The sequence below is a fragment of the Canis lupus genome, chromosome 6 (genome assembly GCF_048164855.1).
Source record: "Canis lupus baileyi chromosome 6, mCanLup2.hap1, whole genome shotgun sequence".
Taxonomy (NCBI): domain Eukaryota; kingdom Metazoa; phylum Chordata; class Mammalia; order Carnivora; family Canidae; genus Canis; species Canis lupus.
In genome coordinates, this window is record NC_132843.1 from 54228649 (window position 1) to 54252676 (window position 24028).

Genomic DNA, 24028 nt, shown 5'->3' on the forward strand with positions numbered 1-24028 from the left:
GGCTGAGCACATGGTTCTCTTCACTAAGATGCTCAAAGGCCAGCAAAGTTACAGCCCCAGTCCCTGGGATGACAAAGCACACACTGGGCCCTCACCAGGCACCCAGTACAGGGAAAGTGCCTGCAGAGGCCAGTGACTGGTGCCTGCTTTCAGATGTGTGGAAAATCTGATTAATTTCAAGCACAAACATTCAAAATATGAAAATTCCCACTGAAGGCAGAGCTAGAAAAATCTGGACTTCCAAGCAAGGGCAGGTATGACTAAGTCACAAAGAATAACCTCCAATAGAGACACCTAAAAGCCTTGACTGTTGGAAGAGCCCAGGAAACCAATCAAGTAGTTGGTCTAAATGGGGACTTAAAAGTTCCCAATAACAAAAGGAGGCTCAGAAATATTTTTCACGGTGTAAGCTCTTCACACCCTGAGTCCATTCAATCACCAGGGATCATCCAGAACTTTAGGGCCTGGGATGTTCCCTGAAGACTTGCTAACAGGCTGCAGACTGCCCCATAGAGGGTAAAAGCTAAGAGGAGAAAAATGACAAGACAGGTTTGGCTCAGGAAAGGGGGATATCTGGGGCCCTTGGCATCTGCCTCATTCCAAGCTTTATCCTCTATCAATGCTCAGACTTCCCCAGAAGGCAGAGCTGGTGAAAAGTGGCCTGCCCAGCTGGGCTGGGGCTAGAGCCTAGACCCAAGGCTCAGCTAAGCAGTGGTGCTACCTTCCAGTAAGATACAAGAGGCACTACTGAGTGGTGGTGAAGCCTGTAACCCCATCAGGCAGCCAATCTGACTTGGGACTGGCTGCCTCCTGTATGTAGCTGCTGCCTCAAAGGCCTTTTGGAACCTGGGATCCCTACACCCACAAGGATCAGCAGGTGATAGTACATAAGCAAGAAATTCATAGGCCTAGAGGACCCATTGTGCATATACACCAGCTGCTCAAGTCAGGGCAGTCAGAGGTCAGGAGGAGGGCAAGTGTTGGGAGAAGCCGCTGGGAAACACACTGTTCTGGCTACAAGGCATGTGGATAAATCCCAAATGCCAACTCCTCCAGTGTGCACAATCGCTCTTAAGGGAAAGCTGGAGGGCATCTGGACAGCCAGACCGCCACTTGGGGCCGTGATTGATAAGACACACCAGGAGACCTCATTACTGGTTAAGCCGGGGGCCCACTGGCAGCAGGTCCACAGTGGGATGGAAAATAGTGCTCTGAAAAAGGTTTGTTGGGGGCTGGTGGACTCCTACAGGACGGGAAGCAGGGAAACTACTTGGAGACCAACCAGAACTCCCCAAGCCCGGAGGGTCCCAGGGTGGGCTATCGCACCTGAGACACTGCAGAAGGTCAGGGGAGTGGGGGGAAGGGACCGCAATCAAGGCCAGGTCATTGGTGCAGGCTCTGAGGGGCTGGGAGGAATGTGTGTCTCGTGCTCATGGAAAGCAGCAACCTTTCCAAATGTAGAGATTCCTTTTGGGGGCAGACATGGAGGAGTCTGAACTTCACCACCAGGGCAGGGGCTATTTATAAAAGCCCCAATAGGAAACACTTCAAATACCCATTACAGAATGCAAAAATGAATGTGGTAGGTCACACAACCAATACTACACCACACGATAAAGAAACAACGTACACACTATGGATGAAACAAAGATCATGCAAATGAAAGAAAAAAGCACTCAAAGAATACATTCTGTAAGATTATATTTATATAAAAAACAAAAATGGGTAAAACTAAGCTATACTGACAATTTGGATAGAAGTTATCCTTAAGAGGAAGATGAGTTACTGGAAGGAGCTAAGAGGTAGGCTTTCTGGCGTGCTGTAAATGTTCTGTGTTTGATGCTGTTCAATGGGTGTTTTCAATTCAGGAAAGTTCATCGAGCTACACACTTATGACGTGTGCATTTTTCATTTAAAAGAAAACAATTTTGGGGATCCCTGGGTGGCGCAGCGGTTTGGCGCCTGCCTTTGGCCCGGGGCGTGATCCTGGAGACCCGGGATCGAATCCCACGTCGGGCTCCCGGTGCATGGAGCCTGCTTCTCCCTCTGCCTGTGTCTCTGCCTCTCTCTCTCTCTCTCTCTCTCTCTCTCTGTGTGTGTGTGACTATCATAAATAAATAAAAATTAAAAAAAAAAAAAAAAAAAAAAAAAAAAAAGAAAACAATTTTGAAAGGACTCACCTCTCCTCCCTCCCTAACCTTTTGTACATCCTACCTTCCGGAGTCAAGATGCTTTTGACCTTCTGCAGGAAAGGCTGGTCCACAAAAGCTGGTGGTGGACAACTCACGCCCAGTGTTAGGTCGTTACTGTCTACATCAAACATGATGACACTGTAGCAGGACTGTGCTGGGAAAGAGAAGCAAACAAGTCTTTGTCTACCACCATTTACATTCCTACTCCCCATATTCCCTGTGACCTGTGGTGGCCACAGGTGGCTAAGTCAGAAGGATGACATGGAGACTGTCGTTTGCCTATAAGGACACGAAGTACGCTGTCCAGGAAAGTCGTGGTCAATCAGGGTTCTGCTGTGAGCGCCTCACATGAAAGACAGGGCCTTTATCTGATCTTTTCCTCCGCATTTAAAAGCACCTTCCAGGGGCAGCCCAGGTGGCTCAGCGGTTTAGCACCGCCTTCGGCCCAGGGCCTGATGCTGGAGAACTGGGATCGATTCCCACGTCGGGCTCCCTGAATGTAGCCTGCTTCTCCCTCTGCCTGTCTCTGCCTTTCTCTTTCTCTGTGTGTGTGTATCTCTCATGAATAAATAAATGAAATCTTAAAAAAAATTAATTGAAAAAATAAATAAAAGCACCTTCCAAAGGCACACACATTCATAGGGTCCATGCTAGCATGATTACTACTTGGTTAAAAGTCCATTTATATCAGTAATTTTCAATCCAGGCAGAACATTAGTCACCTGGGAATATTCAAAATACTTTGAGAATCTGGGCTCCATTCCTGACCACCTGAGTGAAAAACCCTGGCGTGGGAGGAACAGGTCAGAGAGGAGATAGGAAGCCTCTGGTATTTTCCTTCAACTCCCAAGTAATTACCAAATCAGGCAAAGTTAAGAACTACTGCTAGGCAGCAAAGCAGCTGCCTAAGCCTTTAAGGGCTGACTCTGCAAATGGCTATGGGAGAAAATGTTCTCAAATTAGTTAGTGTATCTTTTCTAGTCCTCAAACAATAGCTGGCTCAAGAAAGATTTTGCTAAATGAGAAAGAACTGATGATGCATTGGATGTGCTCTTTGCTATAATGAAAAGTTTTTACAAGGCTTAAGCCTACAATGTTACTGACTTTTAGCAAACTTTGAGACTATGATACCAATTATTCAAGAATTCATAAATACTGACTTCGGACTAATGCATGCCCATAACAGGGCATAGCACAGATCTTGTTTGGGTTTCTTAAGAGAGCAGAACATGTCAGCTTATCAAAGTCCAAGAACAACCACTGCCCACATTTGTAGGAACCCTCCAATGATCTGGAAGGTGGTTGTTAGAGGTGACTGCCAGACTATTCAAAACTCATCAACCGGCTGTCAATACAGCAACATGTCACGCACTGACAGCCTACCATGAGCCTAGGGCACTTTTCAATGTTTCACATGCACTAGCTGTGTTGGGCCTGGGACCCCACACTGGCCTCAGCCTCAGAGGTAATCTCTGAAGCTTTGATATCCTTAAATTCAATTTGCAATTAAAATCTCTGCACCAACTGTCCACCCCAGCACCAAGGTACTCACCCCAGGCATCCTGCTTTGCCACACCTTTCCTGGGAGATGCCCTAATCCAGTGAGAACCAGAGTATCAGCGATGGAATGGGCAGACCAGGAGGGGTGGGTGGCCTGAGCTCGCCAGGTCCACTTAAGACGGAACCAACCTGACTGACTTCTCACTGAGGGGCTCAGGCTCCGGGAAGCACCATCCTCAGCCTCCATATCAAGTGGCAAAAGGATCACAGAGCTGTTGCAGAACATTAATATGTCTTTTGTCATAAATCAGGGATACGAATTATTAGAGCAAAATGGAGTCTCAATTCCAGCAGCAGCACGGCCATCAGCATCCCCACGGAGTAGCATCTACCTCAGGGTTCCTGAACCTCAGCACTACTGACATTTGGGGCCAGATAATTCTTTGTCATGGGTGGCTGTCCTGTGCACTGTAGGGTGTTTAACAGGATCTTTGGTCTCTACTCACTGTCAGAAGTACCCTCACCCTGTGGTTACAAGCACCAAAATCATGTCTGCAGACACTGCCTGATGCTCCTCAGCTTTACAACCACTGATCTACATGAACGCTGTTTTGCTCCATCTCTGGCTTTACCTCCAGCTGAAAGACTGAAAAAAACACTTCCAACACACACCCCAACTTTTCTTCCTCTCTTCCTCACCCGTTACAGACCTTAGGTTTCTTGGGAGGATGAGGAAGTGACAAGAACACAGAGTCAGAAAAGAATCAGGAGGAAGGCCCACTGATCTGTTAGCACCACAAGGGCAGAAACGGACTGTTTCACTTGTTGCTGTAGCCCAACCCCTTGCACAGTGCTGAGCACATGGTCGGCACCCTGTATTCACTGAATCAATACATCAACCAAGGAATAAACAAATCTACAGGTCTAAGACTGGGACAATGCTAATGCTGCCGTCTTAGAGATGAATTCTAGAGGCCCTTGCAGGCCTGACAACCTTGCATTAATCTTCCCTCAGGACCTCTCCAAAGTCTCCAATAGCAGTACCTTCTCGTCCCGCCAGGCTGGTAATATAGTCCAGGCCATCTGCAATATGGACCTTCATCCGCTCGCTCTGGGAGAAGCCAAACCACTAGTGGCCACGTCCAACATGGAGGGGTCGATCTCCACAGCATCAATGCAGGACTTCGGGAAATGATCGTGGACAAACGGGGAGGCTGCCCCCACCCAGGCCTACCACCAACATTGCCAGGGGGGTCTCTGCAATAAAAGAATACAGTATCATTTGACAATCTGCTTGCTGACAGTTTTATACCATCCTTGGGGAGCGGAAAGGAGGAAGTTGGATTACTGGCTCTGCCCAGGGGACACACAGTTTAGAGGCCTAGCCTCTCTGTCTCATCCCAGAAATGTAGAAGCCAATCTGACATCTGAAAACTCACCCCTAGTTACACAATCCTTTCTTTACTAGATCCAGAAGCTGAACCAGCATGTTACTATTACAGACCTTTAATGATCCCTAAGCACTTAGCTGACATCGTATCACCATCCCTAACATAAGCATTAGATTCCCCTTAATCTAACTGGGAGGGATGATAGCCAACATCTCTCTCAAGATCACAAAGCAGTGGAGATGCAATGCCCTCTCCCCAGCTTTCAATTCAAAGGCCACAACTGCCCTCTCAGACACAGCCCAGCGACAGCAATACATGAGTGAGTTCCAGAAATCACAGGAAAACAAAGGCCCAAATCCTAGCTGTAAGTAAAGAGAAACCTCAGCTACCACAGGAAGATAGAAGTCAAGAAACAAGAATCACCCAAAGGAGACACTAAATAGAGGATTAATATCTGAGGATTAAACCTAAGAACTGAGACTTTAGGGACACACATCAGCACCTATACAGGCCAAAAATACAGGGTGTTTCAGTAAGACACACTCAGGACTTCAGGTGAACAGCTACAAGCTTAGATAGAAAAAGGAGTATTTTTTACCACTGTAGTTGGAGCCAAACCTGTTATTAGTAATAAGGCTATGACTGTACTGCCTACAATATAGGTTTTTTTATTTAAGTAGAAATTCAAGTAAGAATTGCATCTGGTGCTCAAATTATAACACATGACTGAAAAGCCAGAAATTCTTCTAAAATGCAAAGGCATTTTTGGAGTCATGATTTTAAAGGTTAATCTGGTTTCATGGGTAGACTCATAAGCAGACACTCATCAAACTGAACAACTTAAAATCTGTGTACTTTGTGTCTCGTTGAATATATTTTATACCTTAATATTTTAAATAAATGAATAAACAAAAAATTTAGACATCCACACACGCAGCCATTCCAAGATCACAATTAGAGCTGAGGGAAAAGTTACTGAATGTTTATTAAATTAACTTGGGAGATGGCTGGGAAGAAGCAAGCTTTGCTGTATGAGCATTTGTTGGTCTCTAATCGCTGTGCTCGAAGCACAAGCCAGCTGACACAGCATCCATCGGCAATCTTACAGGCCCCTCCTGTGGAGGGCAGGGGCACTTCCCTCACCTAAGAGCAGCTCCGGGTTTCTCAGCAGGGCAAGGCCGGCAATCATTGCTTTGTGGTGTTCACAGCACAGGTAACTCTTGACAATGGACTGCCCTGGGGCAGCTGAGAGGTCCTCGGGAGTGTTAGCAGGCCGCTGCTTTTTCCTGTCCTTTTTCCGTTTCTTCTGGGCTAAAGGAGAGAAAGAGAGAGAGAGATGATGAGGTCCTATGCTTAGCACTGTAGTCTGTGCAAATCGAACCATAAAGGCATCACTGTGCTGTAACGAGCTTGATCCCACTTGAGAACTGGAAATATACACAAAAATGGTGATGTGGCTGACACGCTCATATTTTGAAATCTGCCTGTGGTGGCTATTTTTTGCCACAGAAATTGGCAAGCAGTACATATACAGTCTTTTTTGCCCTCTAACAACATGGTCTCTAAACATTTAACATAAACCACAGGATACCAAAGACTCACAAGAGGAAAAGTGGCAAAAACTAACATTGGCAACACTAAACTGAAGAGTTCTAGCCCCACTGCACTGAGAAGCAGAAGGCCCTCACAGAAGTAGTTTATTTCCAAACCCTTTTAGAGAAAAACTTAAAAGTCACTCCCTCCTTCATGCGAATTACTAAACTTGGACTTGCAGTTTAAATCTAATAACAATCGTATAATTGCCATGTTAGGCAGATACTAACCGGAAGCCGCCACACCAGTTCCGTGAACGGGCTCCCGTGTCCGTCAGCCACCGGCACTATCTGCCCTACAGGGTGGACAGGGACAGAATCACCCACCACGGCTCCAGGGGGCCATCCCCGCCCGGACTCCCAAAGGATCCCTCTTCCAGGGGGATCAGTGATTCGAGGAGGGGCTGGCGGCAGGAGGTCTGTTCTCTGAAAGCCCTGAAGCAGGCACGTTTACCTTCCTGTGGGCCGAGTGGTGCGGGGAGCCCGGGCCCCAGCACGCGCCCAGCGCGGACGCCCTGCTCGGTGCCCGGGGCCGAGCACACCCAGGCCGCCAGGCCGCGCTCACCTTCTCCCGGGGCTTGATGTACTTGTGCAGCACCCCGCACAGCTCCAGGTAGCTTCCATACCACTCGAAAGCCTTCTTCCCTCGCTGCTGGAAGAACTTCTCCCAGTAGTCAACGGAGCCGAAGTCCTTGGCGCTTTTGGGCAGGAGGTTCATGCTGCCGGCGTCCGACCGTCCCACTCGCCCGCGGAGGGACCATCGGACGGGCTCCCACACGCGCCGGCGGCGACGCTGCGGCGGGACTCGCTCCGCCACGAACACCCACGCTCACTTCTCCCCCGCTGCAAACCCAGAGGGACGAGGCTTCCGCGCCCGCCCACACGCGAGACGCCGAGCCCACCCCCGGCCCCCGCTGCTCCCGGCTCCAGGCCGCGGCCCCACGTGCGCGCCCCCTCACGCCACCTCAGGGCGGGGACGCGGGACCCGCAACCACATCCGGGGGCGCGGCCGCGCGATTGGCCGGCCTCGCAGACCCGCCCCGCGCGGTGGCTCTGGCACCTCATTGGCCGGGACGCGCTCGCCACGCGCCTGCGGGGTCCACGCGGGCGCCGAGCGTTCCCTGCGCGCGGCGGGGGGGCGGGGCCTCGGGCCCAGGTCCGGGCGGAAGGGGCCGCGCTTCCGGGGCCGCGCTTCCGGGGCCGCGCCGTCGGCTGTGCGCGCCGCGCGGGGGCCTCCTCCCCGGTGTGAGGTTTCCCCGCGCGGCCCTCCCGGCCGGGTGGCCCCTCCCGCTCCGAGCGGACCTCGGGCCGCGTCTGACCCCGCGCGCGGCCGGCTGCGGACGCTGGAGGAGGCTCCCGAAGAGAAACAGCGGTGCAAGGGCGCGAGGCGAGGAGTGAGGCGAGCACGCCCAGCCGCAGCCAGCCCTCCTCGCCTGGTTGTCTTCTGCGTCTCCCGCGCACCGTCCCTTCCCGTAGCCGCTTGGATGACTGAGGTTGGTTTTGGAGGAGGCTGGCCTGTCGGCCACGGGCAGGATTCCCCTGTTACCGTAGCGACGTGAAGCTGCCGCCGAGGAAAGCAGCTGCACGCCCAGAAGCTGCGCCTCACCTTGTCCCCCAGAGGACAACACGCACAGTCAAGCTCATTTGGAGCATCAGCCTCCCTGATGGGAGTCGTGCTGGCGCCATCGAGCAGTGGCTGCGACTGCTTCCTTGAGGCGCTTAACGGACACACTGCCCTGTCGTCTTACCTGATACCCTAAGGAAGGTCCTGTGAAGCGCGTTTCACGGCGCTGGGAATAGCGGGAGGGAGCACCCAGGGAGCAGGCAGGCGGGCGTGTGGGCGTGCCCTGGGCGTCGACCTGTAGTCGGGGGTGAGGGACCCCACCAGCACAGGGGCCACGTAGACTGGTGGTCGTTAGTGGACTTCGTTTGGTTTACGACCGTAGTTCTCGATCTTAGCCATGATTCAGGATCACCTGGAAGACCTATTAAAACAGGTTGCCGCATCTCGCTTCCAGAGTGTCTGACGGATCGGGTCTATGCTGCGGTCCAAGGGTTTGCACTTCCAGGAAGTTTCCTAGCGATACCCATGGTTGGTTCAGGACCACACATTGAGAACTATTTCAAAGTATAAGTAAAGAGAAGAGCCGACAAACTTAGCTCCCACTCCACAACGTTAACAGGTTACTCTAAAAGCCCCCAGCAAGTGACATCAAAGAAAATCCGTCTTCCTGGACCGCCTGTTGAGTTCACGTTATTTCCTTTCAGGAAGGGAACCCGAAGGAGCCCCTGAGGTGGCGTCAGTTACTAGAGTTCCTAATGAGTAAGATGTGGGTTCTTTCAGAAAACACTTAATGAGAGCTGAGGACATTGTTTTTCCTTGAAGCGCTTCACCATACCAATGAAAAAAATCAGATAGCAACCAAAACCACAGCCTCTGCCCTCTCCCCTGAGGACTTAAGTCATCAAACGTTTACATTACCTACTAGGAACCAATCTTTGTGATGAAGCTATGGATGCAGGGGTAAGCAAGGTGGTCACATGGTAGACACTCAGCAAACAATGTCAAAAAATAATCTGTATGAAGGTCGTGATGAATGCTGTGAAGAACAAGTATAAGATTCTGTAACAGCAGATACCTTCCAGACCTCCTCTAGAGGTGACCACTTCTACGGCTCTTCTGAAAAAGGGACAACAATTTTCTATAATCTGTCAGGTTGGGTAAATACTGCACACCTGAAGTTGGTCTAGTGGTATCAGGCTGACATAGTTAAGAACCCAGTATTTCACCCTCTGAAGGTCCCTTCAAGAACCTTTGGTTCCTGCTTTCCCCTCTGTCTCTTTTGTCCTTTCTGTGAATGGCTCTATATTGGAAACGATAGTAAGAAGTGGTTTCTGTCACAGCCCAGGCGCCAGCCCCTTATCTAAAGCCCTAAAAATACAATTATTTTCTGCACTGTTTCAGACCAAGAGGATAAGTAACTTACCCATCCTCACCTGTGACTGCTGCCCTGTTAGAGGCAAAAAAACAGGTCCAGGTCAGAGCACTTGAAAAGTCACTACAGCTTTGCTAAAGTGTATGAGTGACTCTTGCAGAAATACTTCAGATTGAGCATTAGACTTGTCTTTTATAATACTTACATTTGAAATGTAGTTCTCTCAACGCTTGACAATAAGATATAATTAATAGCTGTGCATCCTTGTATAGTTAAAACCAGTTAGATATTAAGATGGCCTGTGTTTGGAGATCTCTGGGTGGCTCAGCGGTTTAGCACTTGCCTTAGGGCCAGGTCGTGATCCTGAAGTGTCGAGATCTGGTCCCGCATCGGACTCCCTGCATGGGGCCTGCTTCTCCCTGTGCTTGTGTCTGCCTCTCTCTCTGTCTCTCAAGAATAAATAAATAAAATCTTAAAAAAAAAAAAAAAAGATGGTCTGTGTTTTATCAGCAATTCCGGGGTGGCTACCAGTGTGCTTTAAAATGCACAGTGGGGATCCCTGGGTGGTGCAGCAGTTTGGCGCTTGCCTTTGGCCCAGGGCACGATCCTGAAGACCCGGGATCGAATCCCACATCGGGCTCTCGGTGCATGGAGCCTGCTTCTCCCTCTGCCTGTGTCTCTGCCCCTCTCTCTCTCTCTCTCTGTGACTATCATAAATAAATAAAAAATTTAAAAAAATAAATAAATAAAAAAATAAAATGCACAGTGCATGTAGATGAGATCATTCCGTGTCATACCCTAAAAATATAAATCCAGACCTCTCTCAGTATATAATCTGCAATTAATAGTCTTACTTAATTTAAGCATGGGGTTCCTAGCAACAATATTAAACTAATTGTTGCTGAAATCTTTGCAAAAGGAGGCATAGATAATTAAAGCATTTCTGAAAATGTGGGAGACAGAGAATAGCATAGAGCATGTGATAGACAGAAGACACTCTCCCCCTGAGACGTGTATGTCCTAATTCCCAGAACATGTCAATAAATTAGCCTATGCTGAGAGGGAAATTACGTTTCCTAAGCATCTGACGTTAAAATAGGGAGACTAATCTAGATTATCCAGATGGGCCCAATGTAATCACAAGGGTCCTTAAAAATGGAAGAGGGAGGGATCCCTGGGTGGCGCAGCGGTTTGGCGCCTGCCTTTGGCCCAGGGCGCGATCCTGGAGACCCGGGATCGAATCCCACGTCGGGCTCCCAGTGCATGGAGCCTGCTTCTCCCTCTGCCTGTGTCTCTGCCTCTCTCTCTCTCTCTCTCTCTCTCTCTCTGTGACTATCATAAATAAATAAATAAAATTAAAAAAAAAATGGAAGAGGGAGACAGCAGAGAAAAAGGATAGAGGTGGTAACATGAGAGGGATTGGAGCCGCATTGCTGGCTTTAAAGATGGAAGAGGGGGCTGGGAGCCAGGGAAAGGGCCTTCCAGCCTATGAAAGCTGAAAGAGCCAAGGAAAAGAATTCTCCCTTAGAGCTTCCAGAAGGAACTCAGCCCGGTAGACACCTTGGTTTTAGTCCAGTAAGACCCCCTCGGGCTTCTCTCCTCCAGAACTGGAAGACACTAAATTTGTATGAAGTCACTAAGGTTTTGAAACCACTACAGAGCATTTCCGTGAGAGGGTATGGGTGGTTGGGCAGAAGGTTACAGTGGGAAGAATGCAGCTTCAGAAGCTAGAACAGAACTGAAGTGAGCAGCACCTGTGTTTTGAGAAGTCTTCCGTTCTGAGTGTTCAGATTAAAGCTGTCTGGCCGTAAGAAGCCAATGAACAATGAGGCTCATGACAGAACCGATAGGAGAATGCTCTCAGGGAGAATGGAAGCAAATGATGTCTGGTCATATACAGGGAATAGGAGACCTGAGGACTCAGAATGGTGTCCATATAGGCGTCTGGATGACTGGGGAAATTGCCTATACAATGGAACAGGGGAAGGAGAAGGGAGGTCATTTGGAGAACTGTTGCTTGAGAGGAATTTAGAAGTCACCGTGCTACCCACGACAGGTTCAAAGCCACTCTCCCTGTCCTGCATGCCTATCCCAGGGCTCATTCCCTTCTCAAATTCTATCAGTGGCATCCAACTGGACTTTGTGGTCCAGACCATGAAAATACCTCATGTGTGCGGTGTAAAACTGTTCAAAGGGAATCTCTCCTTGGTTTCCAGGGAGTGGCTCATGCGGTGCTGGAAATGATTTCATATGGAAGTCTTTGCAAATGGGTTTCTTTTCCAAGTTGGAGAAGCTAAGAATTGGACGGTCCCCTGAGTTAGAATAACGGAAGGCAAGCATGACATTCTAGGATAATGTTGTATCAATTTATTACCTGGTATCAGCACTTTCTTTTTTTTACTTATTTATTTATTTATTTATTTATTTATTTATTTATTTATGATAGTCACAGAGAGAGGGAGAGAGAGGCAGAGACATAGGCAGAGGGAGAAGCAGGCTCCATGCACCGGGAGCCTGATGTGGGATTCTATCCCGGGTCTCCAGGATCGCGCCCTGGGCCAAAGGCAGGCGCCAAACTGCTGCGCCACCCAGGGATTCCCCATCAGCACTTTCTTGAAGGCATTCTTGCTGACCTGAGAAGTAGTGCTCAAGCTGACATTGGATTCCTATATCAAGATAAACATAATCGTACTTTTTAGTTTGCATAGCACTTGCAATTTGCCGAGAATCCCCTTACACATTAACGTGAATTCATGGGATGGACACACACGCACATAATTGAGGGAAAACTCTATTGGTGTTGAAAAAATTAAACAGTTATGTATGATGGAGTGAATTTAGCCAGCCTGCCTTGGTATTATATTTGATTCCCAGGATTCCCTTTGTTTAATAGTTTCTTCTGTCACTGTGGACATCTGTAGGTGACTCTTATCCTGATAATGGGTGGACCGCATATCTACTTTAATGGGGGAAAGCAAAGGGCATAGCATACAGCAAGCTGCTTATCTTTGGGGCCAGTGGCCATAATATTTTGAAAACTAAAAATGGTGAGGGTGGTGCCAAGGATGATGGCCTGTGCTCTGTGCATCAGATCCCTACCGTGGAGGCTCCCAAGGCCTGTTTTTGCTTCTTAACTTTGTTTTGTGCAGCCTGGATACTGGGAAAGATTACTATTACAATGTTTTCTCCATAATTCTAAACTAGAGTTCCTTCGCAGGAAGAAAAAACAAACAAACCTTGGAAACCAAATTGTTTTTTTTTCTAAACTCTAGTGCTCAGCACATGTACCATGAGCATTTTATGTATCCCATTTTAATTGGATAGTCTCTATCCTCTGCCCATAACAAAATATTTCTCTACCACCAAAGAGAAGGACTTTAAATAGTACTTAATGAACAACATCCTTAAGTGCTCCCACCAAGATATATATATATGTGTGTGTGTGTGTGTGTGTATGTATATATATATATATATATATATATATATATATACACTTAACCACTCAGATTGAGATCCTTGAAAGAAACCAGGAGAACAAAGGTAGTCGAACAAAGGAGTCCTATGTAATCCTTCACTAAAACTAAAAAAACTTTTCATGACTTAAGAGTGCAAGAAGGTCTTTTCCTAAGAAGAATCTCAATTTCTGAGGCCAAAACACTTCACTGCCCTTTGTCCATCCCGTCTTCCAACAGTAGATCTTTAAGCTGATTGTTCTGGTACAGAGAAGGAATGGGTTTACCCCAGTATGCGGCAATTGCCTCCAAACAGCAGCTCTAGTGGTTGAAGACTCAACAGACAAATGGCCTCAGAAAATATGGCCCGAGTATTTCTGGAGCTAGACAGCAGGAAGGGGCACCTAAATGACTAAATCTATACCCCTTTCATGATGCCAAATGATACAGCTTAGAGATACATGAAATTTGGAATCAAAGATCTAACAGTTCTCAATGTGTGAATTTCATCACGCTTGCTGCCTTCCAGTCCTCTGCCTAATGGCCTCCACTATTCCTGCCCAACACAATCCATTTACTACTCAGCAGTTACAGTGGATTTTCAAGTATATATAATAGCATTTTTTTCCATTGCGATATACCTCACAAACAAAATACATGATTTAAAAGGTGCACTTCAATGTGAACAGAAATTTCTCCAATGAAGACAAACTCATGGCCAACAAGCACATGAAAATATGCTCCACATCACTTGCCATCAGGGAAATAGAAATCAATACCACAATAAGATACCACCTGATACCAGTGAGAATGGCGAAAATTAATAAGACAGGAAACCACAAATGTTGGAGAGGACTGGAGAAAGGGGAACCCTCTTGCACTGTTGGTGGGAATGCGAATTGGTACAGCCACTCTGGAAAAACAGTGTGGAGGTTCCTCAAAGAGTTAAAAATAGAACTGCCCTACGACCCAGCAATGGCACTACTGGGCATTTACCCCAAAGATACTGATGTAGTGAAACATGGGGACGCCTGCACCCCAATACTCAGCAGCAATGTCCACAATAGCCAAGCTGGAAAGAGCCACGATGTCCTTCAACAGATGAATGGATAAAGATGATGCGATATATACATATATATATATATAGTGTGTGCATATGCATATATGTGTGTGTATATATATATACATACACAATGGAATACTATTCAGGCATCAGGAAAGACAAATACCCACCATTTGCTTCGAGGTGGATGGAACTGGAGGTATTATGCTGAATGAAATAAGTCAATCAGAGAAGGACAATCATCATATGGTTTCAGTCATACGTGGAATATAAGAAATAGTGAAAGGGATTAGAAGGGAATGGAGGGGAAATGAATGGGAAATTAGAGAGAGAGAGACAGAGACAAACCATGAGAGACTCCTAACTCTGGGTAACAAAGGGTTGTAGAAGGCAAAGTGGGTGGGATGGGGTAACTAGGCGAGGGGCACTGAGGAGGACACTTGAGGGGATGAGCACTGGGTGTTATACCATATGTTGGCAAATTGAATCTAAATTTAAAAATGTAAAAATTATAAATAAAAATGTGTGCTTCAATGGTTTCTCTTTCTTTAATAAATTTATTTTTTATTGGTGTTCAATTTGCCAACATATAGAATAACACCCGGTGCTCATCCCATCAACGCTTCAATGGTTTATAATATATTCACAGCTGTGTAACCATCACCCCCATCTAATTTCACAACCTCTCCATCACACCAAAAAGACATTCCCTACCTATTAGCATTAGTTGTATTTTCCCCCTCCCCTACCCTCTATCACTAATCTACTTTCTGCCTCCATTGATTTGCTTATTCTGGAGATTTCATGAAAAACGAGTCTTGGAGGATGTGGTCTCTTGTGGATGGCTTCTTTCAATTAACATAATGTTTTCAAGGTTTATCCATATGGGAGCGTGTAACAATATCTCATTCCAGTTCTTGGCTGAATAACAAATATTTCATTTTGGATACGCAATGTGTGGTATATATCTGTTCATCGAAAGATTCGTATTTGGGTTTGACCCATTTAGCTATAATACTGTTGCTGTGCAAGTGTTTGTATGAATGTGCAATTTTAGTTATGTAGAATAAATACCTAGCAGTGGAATTGCTCAGTCCTATGATAATTCTGTGATTGACTCTAGGAGGAAAACAATGATCATTTAAAAGTCTAAATCTGTTTATGTCACTCTCCAGTGCTTTCCAAAACACTGAGAATGAAACCAAGACTGCATGTGCTATCAACTTTTAGGATCCAGGGCCTACCTGCATCTCCAATTCCCTCTTTCACCACTCACCCCATTTGCCAAATCCCAGACACACTGGCTTGCTCTACAAACCTCAAAAATTCCAAACTCCTTGCTTTGGGAAATGTGGATACCTGCTCTCAAAAGAATGAAGCTGGACCTTCTCTTCACCATGTTAACAATTAACAATAAATGCATTAGACCTAAGTGTAAGAAGGGAAATTATCAAACTGGCAGAAGACGTAGGGAAAATCTTCATGAGATTGTATTTGACAATGCCTTCTTGGATATAACACCAAAAGCACAGCAACAAAAGCAAATACACACATGGGATTTATTCAAACTTGGGCACATCAAAGGAAACGCTAAACAGGGTAAAAAGACCACCTGTGGGGTGGGGCAAAGTTTTGCAAATTATGTGTCTAATAAGAGGTTAATGTCCAGAATGTGTAAAGCACCACAGCTTAACAACAACCACAAAAACCCAAGTACACATGACCAAAGGACTAGAACAGACTTTTCTCCTAAGAAGATACAAATGGCCAACAAGCATTTGAAAAGATGCGATTCATCACTGATTGCTAGAGAAATGCAACACAAAACCACAATCAGATGTATTACCTTGTACCCATTAGGAAGACTGCTAACAAAGTAACAGGCAGCAAACCATAACCACAGGCATAGACCTCCTCCCTGAAAATTACCCTAAACTCTGGTGGTGCTTCAGACTGGCGACAGTCAGTCCCCATTGGGATTTGCGTCCTTATCAGGTCTAGGGTTTCTCCAGTACTCTGGGGCTCCCAAGGAGTGTTTCATTGAAAAATTTCAATGCCCTGCCCCAGGAAAGCAGTCTAGTATCCCCTAGTTTTATGTTGGGGGGAATACCTACATCTGCATAGTTAGTGATTGGGCCTAGTTTTTGTCCAGCAAAGCTTGTTCCCATGGAAGCCTACAGATCCTTGCTCTGCTCCAGATCTCTGGCAACTCTGAACTTGTGCACTGCATGCACAGGCACCATAGCCTCTCCAGCAGCCTGGGGAGGGAGCCCACTCATGGTCCAAGTCACTCTTCAGGCAGCACCTGCATATTGGCAACAATCAGACACCACCTGGACTCCACCACTTGATGGAGTCCTAGGCATCTCTCTCCACTAGGACTTTAACTCTCTCTATTGGAGGACTCACCAGCCAGGCAATAGGCTAGCAGTATTGTATCCTCCAGCCCCCCTTCAAGGGGAAGGTGCACAGCTATGCACCCCACTGCTTGCAATTGGGCATAGGCCTTGTCCCCCAAGAGCCTGCTTCTGTGACTCAACCTCTCCACACCCTTGCCCTCTTCTAGATCCACGGCAACTGCTCCACAGAGTGTGTGTGCACAGTAACATCCTGTTAGGAAGCCTTGGGCAGCTGGAGCCCTCTAGCTCTGGGGAGCTAGGTCCATCCAGCATCACCTACATAGGCCTAAGACAGGAGAGAACCCATTCCCGAAATCACTCTGAGGCAGCCAGTATGGTGGGTGAAAGTTAGTCCCCATGTACGCTTATTGTCTGTTCAAATCCCCGACTTCTACAGCATAGACCAAGAAAAGAAGCAGAGCTAAGATAAAAGAAAAACATTTATTTGGGGAAGTCTGGTTTGTAATTCAAGGAAAACAAATTAGGGTAGCACCTCAAAATGTGTCCCCCACCAGGTAATGAACATTAAGTTTTCTTAGGACAAAGGGAATGCTTTATGTGTTGTTTACAAGAATTTTGATTGCTGTTGGCAGCAGAAAACTAACTGTGGCTGAATAATTGGTTGCTAGGGCTGTCACTAAGCAAAAGCTCTTACTGCAGCAAGTTGCAGATGTTGGACCAAGTCCTTGGAATATTTGCAGTCTAGCCCAGTTCAGCATTTATACTTTTATTCCCTGAGAACATGGATAAGGCCCATTTCCTTAACGGTCTCCCATCTCCATGTTAAAACCCCTTGCATAGAGACTCCATTTTACTTCTCCTTTCACATTTCCTCTTTTGATCAAGCCTTGCTCTGAAAGCATTGCTGACCAACTATAGATTTGCTTAGGCCCATGTCATTGAGATGGATCAGTCCTAGAAAGTTATGTCCCACGTCAGAGGGCATTTTAAGTCTGATAGTCAATTCAAGATGTCACGGTCACTAGGGTTAGGCCATGTTTGAGCAACAAGGCAGCGGTCAGAAAATTCTGCTTAGGCACTTTCCTCTTCTGCAGCTTTGTTAAGCCATTTGGTTCAAATGAATCAACCTGTTGAGTGGTCATAATCTTGGTAGTTGTGGAGGTTCTGGATTCCACAACCACCAGTGTATTAAGTGGAACTTTTTTACCGAGCATATGAGCATATTAAGGGTAATTAGCAATATTAATGTTCTAAAAATCTCATGGACATTCTGCATAATGATCCAGATAACTAGTACATTGTTAAGAATATCAAATTAAGGGGGCACCTAAGTGGGCCAGTAGGTTTAATTTAAGCCTATGCCTTCATCTCAGGTCATGATCCTGGGTGCTTGGAACTGGGCCTCTGGTTGGGCTCCCTGTTCAGGGGGAAGTCTGCTTCTCCCTCTCCCTGTGCCCCTTCGCCCCTCTGTGCCCTCTCCTTTGCTCACTTACTTTCTCTGAAATAAATAAAATCTTAAAGAAAAAAAGAATGTTGCATTAAGTATCTAAGGGGCTTAATAAATTTAATAATGCAATAGAGCAGATCTAAGGAAGTAAAAAAGAAAACTTACATCAGTTTATCAAGATTGAGATTAGAAAAATAAGATGTGAGATTGAAGGGTACATTTATCTGTTATCATTCCTTGGTTGATCAAGGATATTTCATTCATTACTAAGAAAAGCATAGTTTGTACAGTCCTCAGAAAGTCTTTTTTCTGCAAATAACCTATTTTTTTGTAACTCACCAAGGTTAGTACAGTTCCATATTTTTAACAAAATGGAATCCAAAGTACAAAATGGATTCACTGCTGACAACTCTCTTTTCAAGGTATGTGGTTGAACTAGTATGGTTATGACTGGGAAAGGTTGAAACAAGGTATGGGAACAGTTGGTCCTAGCAACTTAACCTGATAGGTAACACATAAAGGCTGTGGGGCTAATCAGCAGCACCACTGGGACTAGAGCAATTGGTTGTAGGGAGGACCCAGGGATTTCCAACTTCACAAACAGATTTGAATTTCTGGTGACAGATGTAACACAGAGGTCTCCCCCTTTTGTAATCCACTGATAAATGCAGATAAGAGCATTATCTCTTTAAGAGAAAGAGGAAAAACAATAGTAACAACAAAGTAAGGAGCAGCAAGGAAAGAGTTCTACAGATCTGGTCCAGTCATCTTGGGAACATTGTCTCCTTCATCTGTTGTTGGCTGCAACTCCTGGAAATCTACTTTTGGGTCACCAGTTGGTGCGTAGATTCAGTTAGGGTTGGTGCTTTCTTTAGATGTGACATATGAATCCTATGGTCTATTCCTTGGAAGTTGGCAGCACAAGGATTAGTCAACAGCTTGATAGGTGTCTTTCCAATGGGATGGTAGAGATTTTTTCTGAAGATGCCTGTTCCAGTAAGTGAAGTCCCCAGGTGATATGGCGTAGTATTTAAGGTCTTTATCTACTGGAGACACACTGTGGAAAGATGGCTTTACCAAAGCATGGTTATTTTGTATAGAAGCCATTAGAAGCAGTAGGAGCCTTCATGGTGTCAGATATATCCCCTTTTATTAGCTGTGGATCAAAGAGGCAGCGGTGAGGGGCATTGGGCAGCCCGTAGATACTTATTGGACTTAGACAAATACATACATTGTTCTGAAAAATGAAAATATTTAATAAGCATTTCAGAATTCTGGAGGGATCAGGCAGGGAGAAAATGATAAATGTTTCAAACTTTGTTGTTATAAAGAAATACTTTAACCAAATTGATAGAGGTTATAGATAGCTTAGTGGAGAAAAGAATAAAGGTCCTCTCAGTCTGGAAAAGAAAACATTAAAGCAATTATTTTTCCATTCATGTTTTAGAAATTTTGAGTTATGTATTCATAACTAAGTTCAATGTTATGATTTTAAATTTAATAAAATCTGTGTTTTAGCATATTTATCTAAGTCTTTCTTATGAGTCACTTTGAAGATGAAGCACATAAAACTATAACTACCTGTAAAAGATTTGAAATAGCAAATATTAGAGATCTTATGAGAATTCATTATGATGGAATTAACAAATAAATTTGGTTATTTCTGTGGCACATAACACTTTAAGTTAATGATAAGGTTATGACTGATAACATTATGCCAGGACATTAGAATTTTAGGAATTTTGCATAAATTTCTAGAACACTTAGAACATATCCTTATAGAAATACATCATTAAGGCTTAGTATCACTTTTTATTTTTTTCCTTTAGCATCACTTTTTCTTACATTTAAATTTTTTGTTTAAATTCAATTACTTAACATATAACGTATTATTGGTTTCAGAGGTAGAGGTCAGTTATTCATCAGTCTTGTATAACAGCCAGTACTCACTACATCACGTTCCCTCCTAAATGTCCATCACCCATCCTTCTACTCCCCTTTAGAATACTTTTTGTTTGACTATGCTTCCCATATAATTTGACATATCAACCCTAATTAGTGTAAGATCTCCCTTTCTATAAGGAGAAGGAGCAAATCTTTTGGGAAGTTCCAGGAACTTGTTTATTTTTAGGTCAAAAGACTTATTTAGAATTTGATTTGGGGAAGTTTGTCAAAAATCAAAAGGTTTTAGATACTTGATCAAATAAGATTATAAATGATTATGAAATAATAGTTCATTATCTAGGTGACCAAGTGACAAGAAAAGATTTTGAACGCAAATACAAAGGGTCACATAGTTGTAAGTGAAATTTAGGTCTCTTAATATCCAGAAGACTCCGTGTATTTGAGTAATCAAACCTGATGAAGACGATCACCTAAAGATAAATAAACATGATTTACAATTTCTTATTTAGAGCAGACCCATATAATCCAAGAATACTTGTCCTTTAACAGAAAGAAAACCAAATTTTTAATTATGCACCAGTGTGCTTTTGATATTAAAACTCTCTCTTCAGCTTATATAAATCCATTCCAGTCTCTGCTTGACTACTTAAATTCCCTTTTCAATATTCTTTTAACCTTACACTTTTTGGAAATTACAGTAAGAGTTTCGTTTGTTTATCGATTCATCCTGACACTGCTTTGTTAGTCTGAGAATAAAAAAACAGGCAGGGTCAACAGGATCCTCAGAATATTATTAAAGAGCGTTGCTCTCAGTTGGATAGGCAAAATAAAGATTTGAAGAAATGGGACAATTCTGAATGAATGGCAAAGCTATAGGTGTATGGGAAGCCATCATCAGACTTCCCAGCCTTGCAGATAGTTACGAGTAGAAGTGTCTTAAATCAATTTGCTGCTTGGCTGCAAACAAGTCAACAAAGTATGAGCCTGTTACACCAGTGATTACGGTTCGGCCTTGAGGAGTTATCACTGTGTGTACAGAACAGAGAGGGTGGTTTGCTTATATTGGCCTTTTCAGCTGGCTGCACAGATTCTTGTAGGTCAATTTACTGTGATATAAGAGCAGTGGCTTTCAAGTATGTGGGATCATTCCACAGCAAGAAATATATATTTTATGGCCCAGCACACACATAGACATACGAATGTGATGTGGGTGTGTGTGTGTGCGTGCGCGCATGACCATAAGTAACTGAAATAAAATTGCAAATTTAATTTCTGGTAGATTGACTAAGTTACTTCCTCAATCAAGTCTTTTGTTAAAGACTGTTTTTTTTTTTTTTTATTTGCAGGCTGTAAATATCCTTTAACTGTTTTTGAAGTCATTTTGAGTTTTACAAGCTGCTGCATATCAACCAAAGAATGTATCCCATTGTCTCCAAGAGATCTGAAATCCTCTTTTTTAAGGGACCCCTTAAAGTGGACTCATCTAAGTTAAAGCTTTTCCAACATGGTCTTTGCCTACAGGCATGTGAATAAGTTGGTAGAGGTCAGAATAACCAGGTTTCTAAGTTTGAGCAATCAAGTTAAACTCTTTAGCAAAGCCTAGAGGGTCTTCAAAGGCACTGGGAAATTCCTTGATAATAGTTTGCAATTCAGCCTTAGTTTAAGGGTTACAAGGAACTAAGGGAGTTCCTACACCTCCTTCATTAGGTTTTACCTTCAAGGGTGCTTGAATTAATAGGGGATTTGGAAGAACTTCAAGGTTGTTGTTATAGTTTGAAAGTTCACCCAGGCTGGGGTGTAGGGGCAGAAAATAGGGAGAAGAGGGAAGAGGAAAAGAAATGGTAGCAGTGGTGACAACGGTCAGTGCAGGAGCTCCAGAAAGCTTTCTACTTTGCAGAGTCTCTGGGAAAGGTCAGAGTTGGCTTTAGGGAGCCTATGGTTATTTTCTTGTTAGGAAGCTGTAACCCAACCCATGTGAGATGTTAACTGAACCATTGGTGAGTTACAGAGCATTCACCATGTGAGCTGTGCACTTAGAAAACTTTCATTTGCAGCGAAGAGAGATTACAGGGAATGGCTTCCAAAGCCCTGACTTCCCCAACAAGGGTGGATGGTTTCCTCTCCTATAGGGTGGGATGAATTTTTGGATAGGAATGGAGAGGAAGGCAAAAGGTCCCACAAGCGCCATGACTCTACACACATTGTATGTTTTGTGAATGAGGCTTGTGCTCCTCTTTGGGCTGAGACTTTAGTATTATAATGAGGTAAAGGCAGCTGTTGGTCATTCTAGAAGTCACTTCATATTCTATCTGCAGAGGCCTGAGTCAGGGATTAAGCTCAAACTGGTCTGGGTGGTCTTCGCTGACTGGAGGTCTTATCAGGGCAGTCACTAACCCTTGAGGGGTCCGTTTCACTTCCCATTTGCCTGAATTCAGAGATAAGCTGGAAAGAAGAGCTTAAGGGAAAATGTGGGACAAAGGTCTGTGAGGACCAGCACGTAGGCAGTAAAGGTCAGGTCTTGGAGTCTAACTGGTAACAAAGTGAGTTACAATTCACTTGATTGCTTGGAGGCCTGAAAATATGCTTCCCATTCATTTTGATTGGTGTTATATCCCTTTTCTTATTATGCATGCAAAGAAATAACTGTTAGAATTTCAAAGATTTATTTATTTATTCATGATAGACAGAGAGAGAGAGGCAGAGACACAGGCAGAGGGAGAAGCAGGCTCCATGCCGGTAGCCCGACGCGGGACTTGATCCCGGGACTCCAGGATCGCGCCCCAGGTCAAAGGCAGGTGCCAAACCGCCGAGCCACCCAGGGATCCCCAACTTTTAGAATTTCAAAGGATCCCCAAAGTTGCCATTGCAATTTTAATCACTTAACAATATAGGTCCATCATATAGTCCAAAGCTTACAGGAAGAAGATCCATAATACTTACACATAAAAACACCTGGAGTCCCAGATGAGGACTGCTCTCTAGGTAGCATTTTTGACATTGGAAGTTCCAGAGCATCCTCAGGGAATAGTCCAGATGTAAGTGTTAATCCCCTATAGAAACTATGGGTTAGAAAAGTGTCAGTGTTCTGTGAGAAGCCATACAGGGAAGAGTCTGGCCAGGGAAGGGTTTCTCCCCTGTGGGCACTTGTCTGGAACAGAATGCAGACAGAGAAGTGTTACTGCTCTATAAAAGCTGGCACCAAAAAGACACCCAAAGAAAGGCTAGAATGTCAACCAAGGAGGAAGGCTCAGAGCCTATAGGACTCTCCAGGGAACCCGCAGCCCCACAGAGTGCTCATGTAGGTGCCATGCTTGAATCCAACAGTGTGTAGAAGTTGAAGCATAATGTAGCTTGGATGCCGGTTCTGCTGCCATGAGAAATGTCCACCTAAAAAAGAGGCAAAGCTAGAGTAAAACAAAAGCATTTATTTGGGGTTTCAGAACTGTAATTCTGAGGACAGATATGGACAGCAACCCAAATTGTAGCCTCCCTCAGAGAACAAAAGTCAAGGGCTTTTAAAGACAAAATGTTTGCATGTGTTTTTTGCAAAGAATTTTGATGGTAGCAGAAACCTAAATTTGGCTGAGTATAATTGGTTCCTTCCTGAGTATAATTGACTATCCCTAAGAAAGCCCTTACTGTACCAAGTTGCAAGTGTTTGTGCTGGGTCCTTGGAACATTTGCAGCCTGGCACAGTTCAAAGTTCATTGTTTCCTCCAATAAGGACAAACATGGGGCCCTTATGAAATGGGCCCTAGTTTACATGTTAGAACCACTTGACATACAAGCAACACCATTTTCCTTTGCCTTTGTCAGCAGCAATGAAGGCTCATAGGAGTCTCATCCTGGAAGATACCCCAGCCATCTTGCCCAATCCAGCTGTGGCAAGGCAGTGCAGAGTGCCTTTGGGGGAATATAAGCCTTGGTACCTTGGTGTGTGTACCTTGGTGTTTGGAATTAGGCAGTAGCCCTTTTCTGGGGCCAAGCCTCTTGGGATGCAGGCCTAATCCAGGTCCCAGATGCCCCAGAACCCACAGGTGCTGCCCCTGTGCAGTCCAAATCATGAAAATCAGATATGGGCTGCCAGGGCCATCCAGGAATATGGAGCTCAGGCTGATCCCCAAATACCTGCTAGCCTCAAGGGTGACTAGCAATACTCCCAGAAAAACTCATTGAGCTTCCTGCTTAAA

At 45.0% G+C, this 24028-nt stretch overlaps 1 protein-coding gene across 2 annotated transcripts; it reads right to left on the bottom strand.

Annotated features, from left to right (window-relative positions):
• Positions 1–1688: 1688 nt before the first annotated feature.
• LOC140635663 (eEF1A lysine and N-terminal methyltransferase-like) lies at positions 1689–7673 on the bottom strand. Of its 2 annotated transcripts, XR_012033016.1 has the most exons (5): positions 7241–7663; positions 6227–6394; positions 4737–4949; positions 2215–2346; positions 1689–2104 (listed from the first exon to the last, which is right to left on the bottom strand). XR_012033016.1 is itself a non-coding variant. In XM_072830606.1 (2 exons), exons 1-2 carry the CDS (start codon positions 7391–7393, stop codon positions 6269–6271), a joined length of 279 nt encoding a protein of 92 aa, XP_072686707.1. In that variant the 5' UTR covers positions 7394–7673; the 3' UTR covers positions 6045–6268. The 2 variants fall into 2 exon arrangements, 1 of the variants encoding a protein (XP_072686707.1); XM_072830606.1 differs by lacking the exons at positions 1689–2104; positions 2215–2346; positions 4737–4949 and having other exon boundaries at positions 6045–6394; positions 7241–7673.
• Between the last annotated feature and the right edge of the window lie 16355 nt (positions 7674–24028).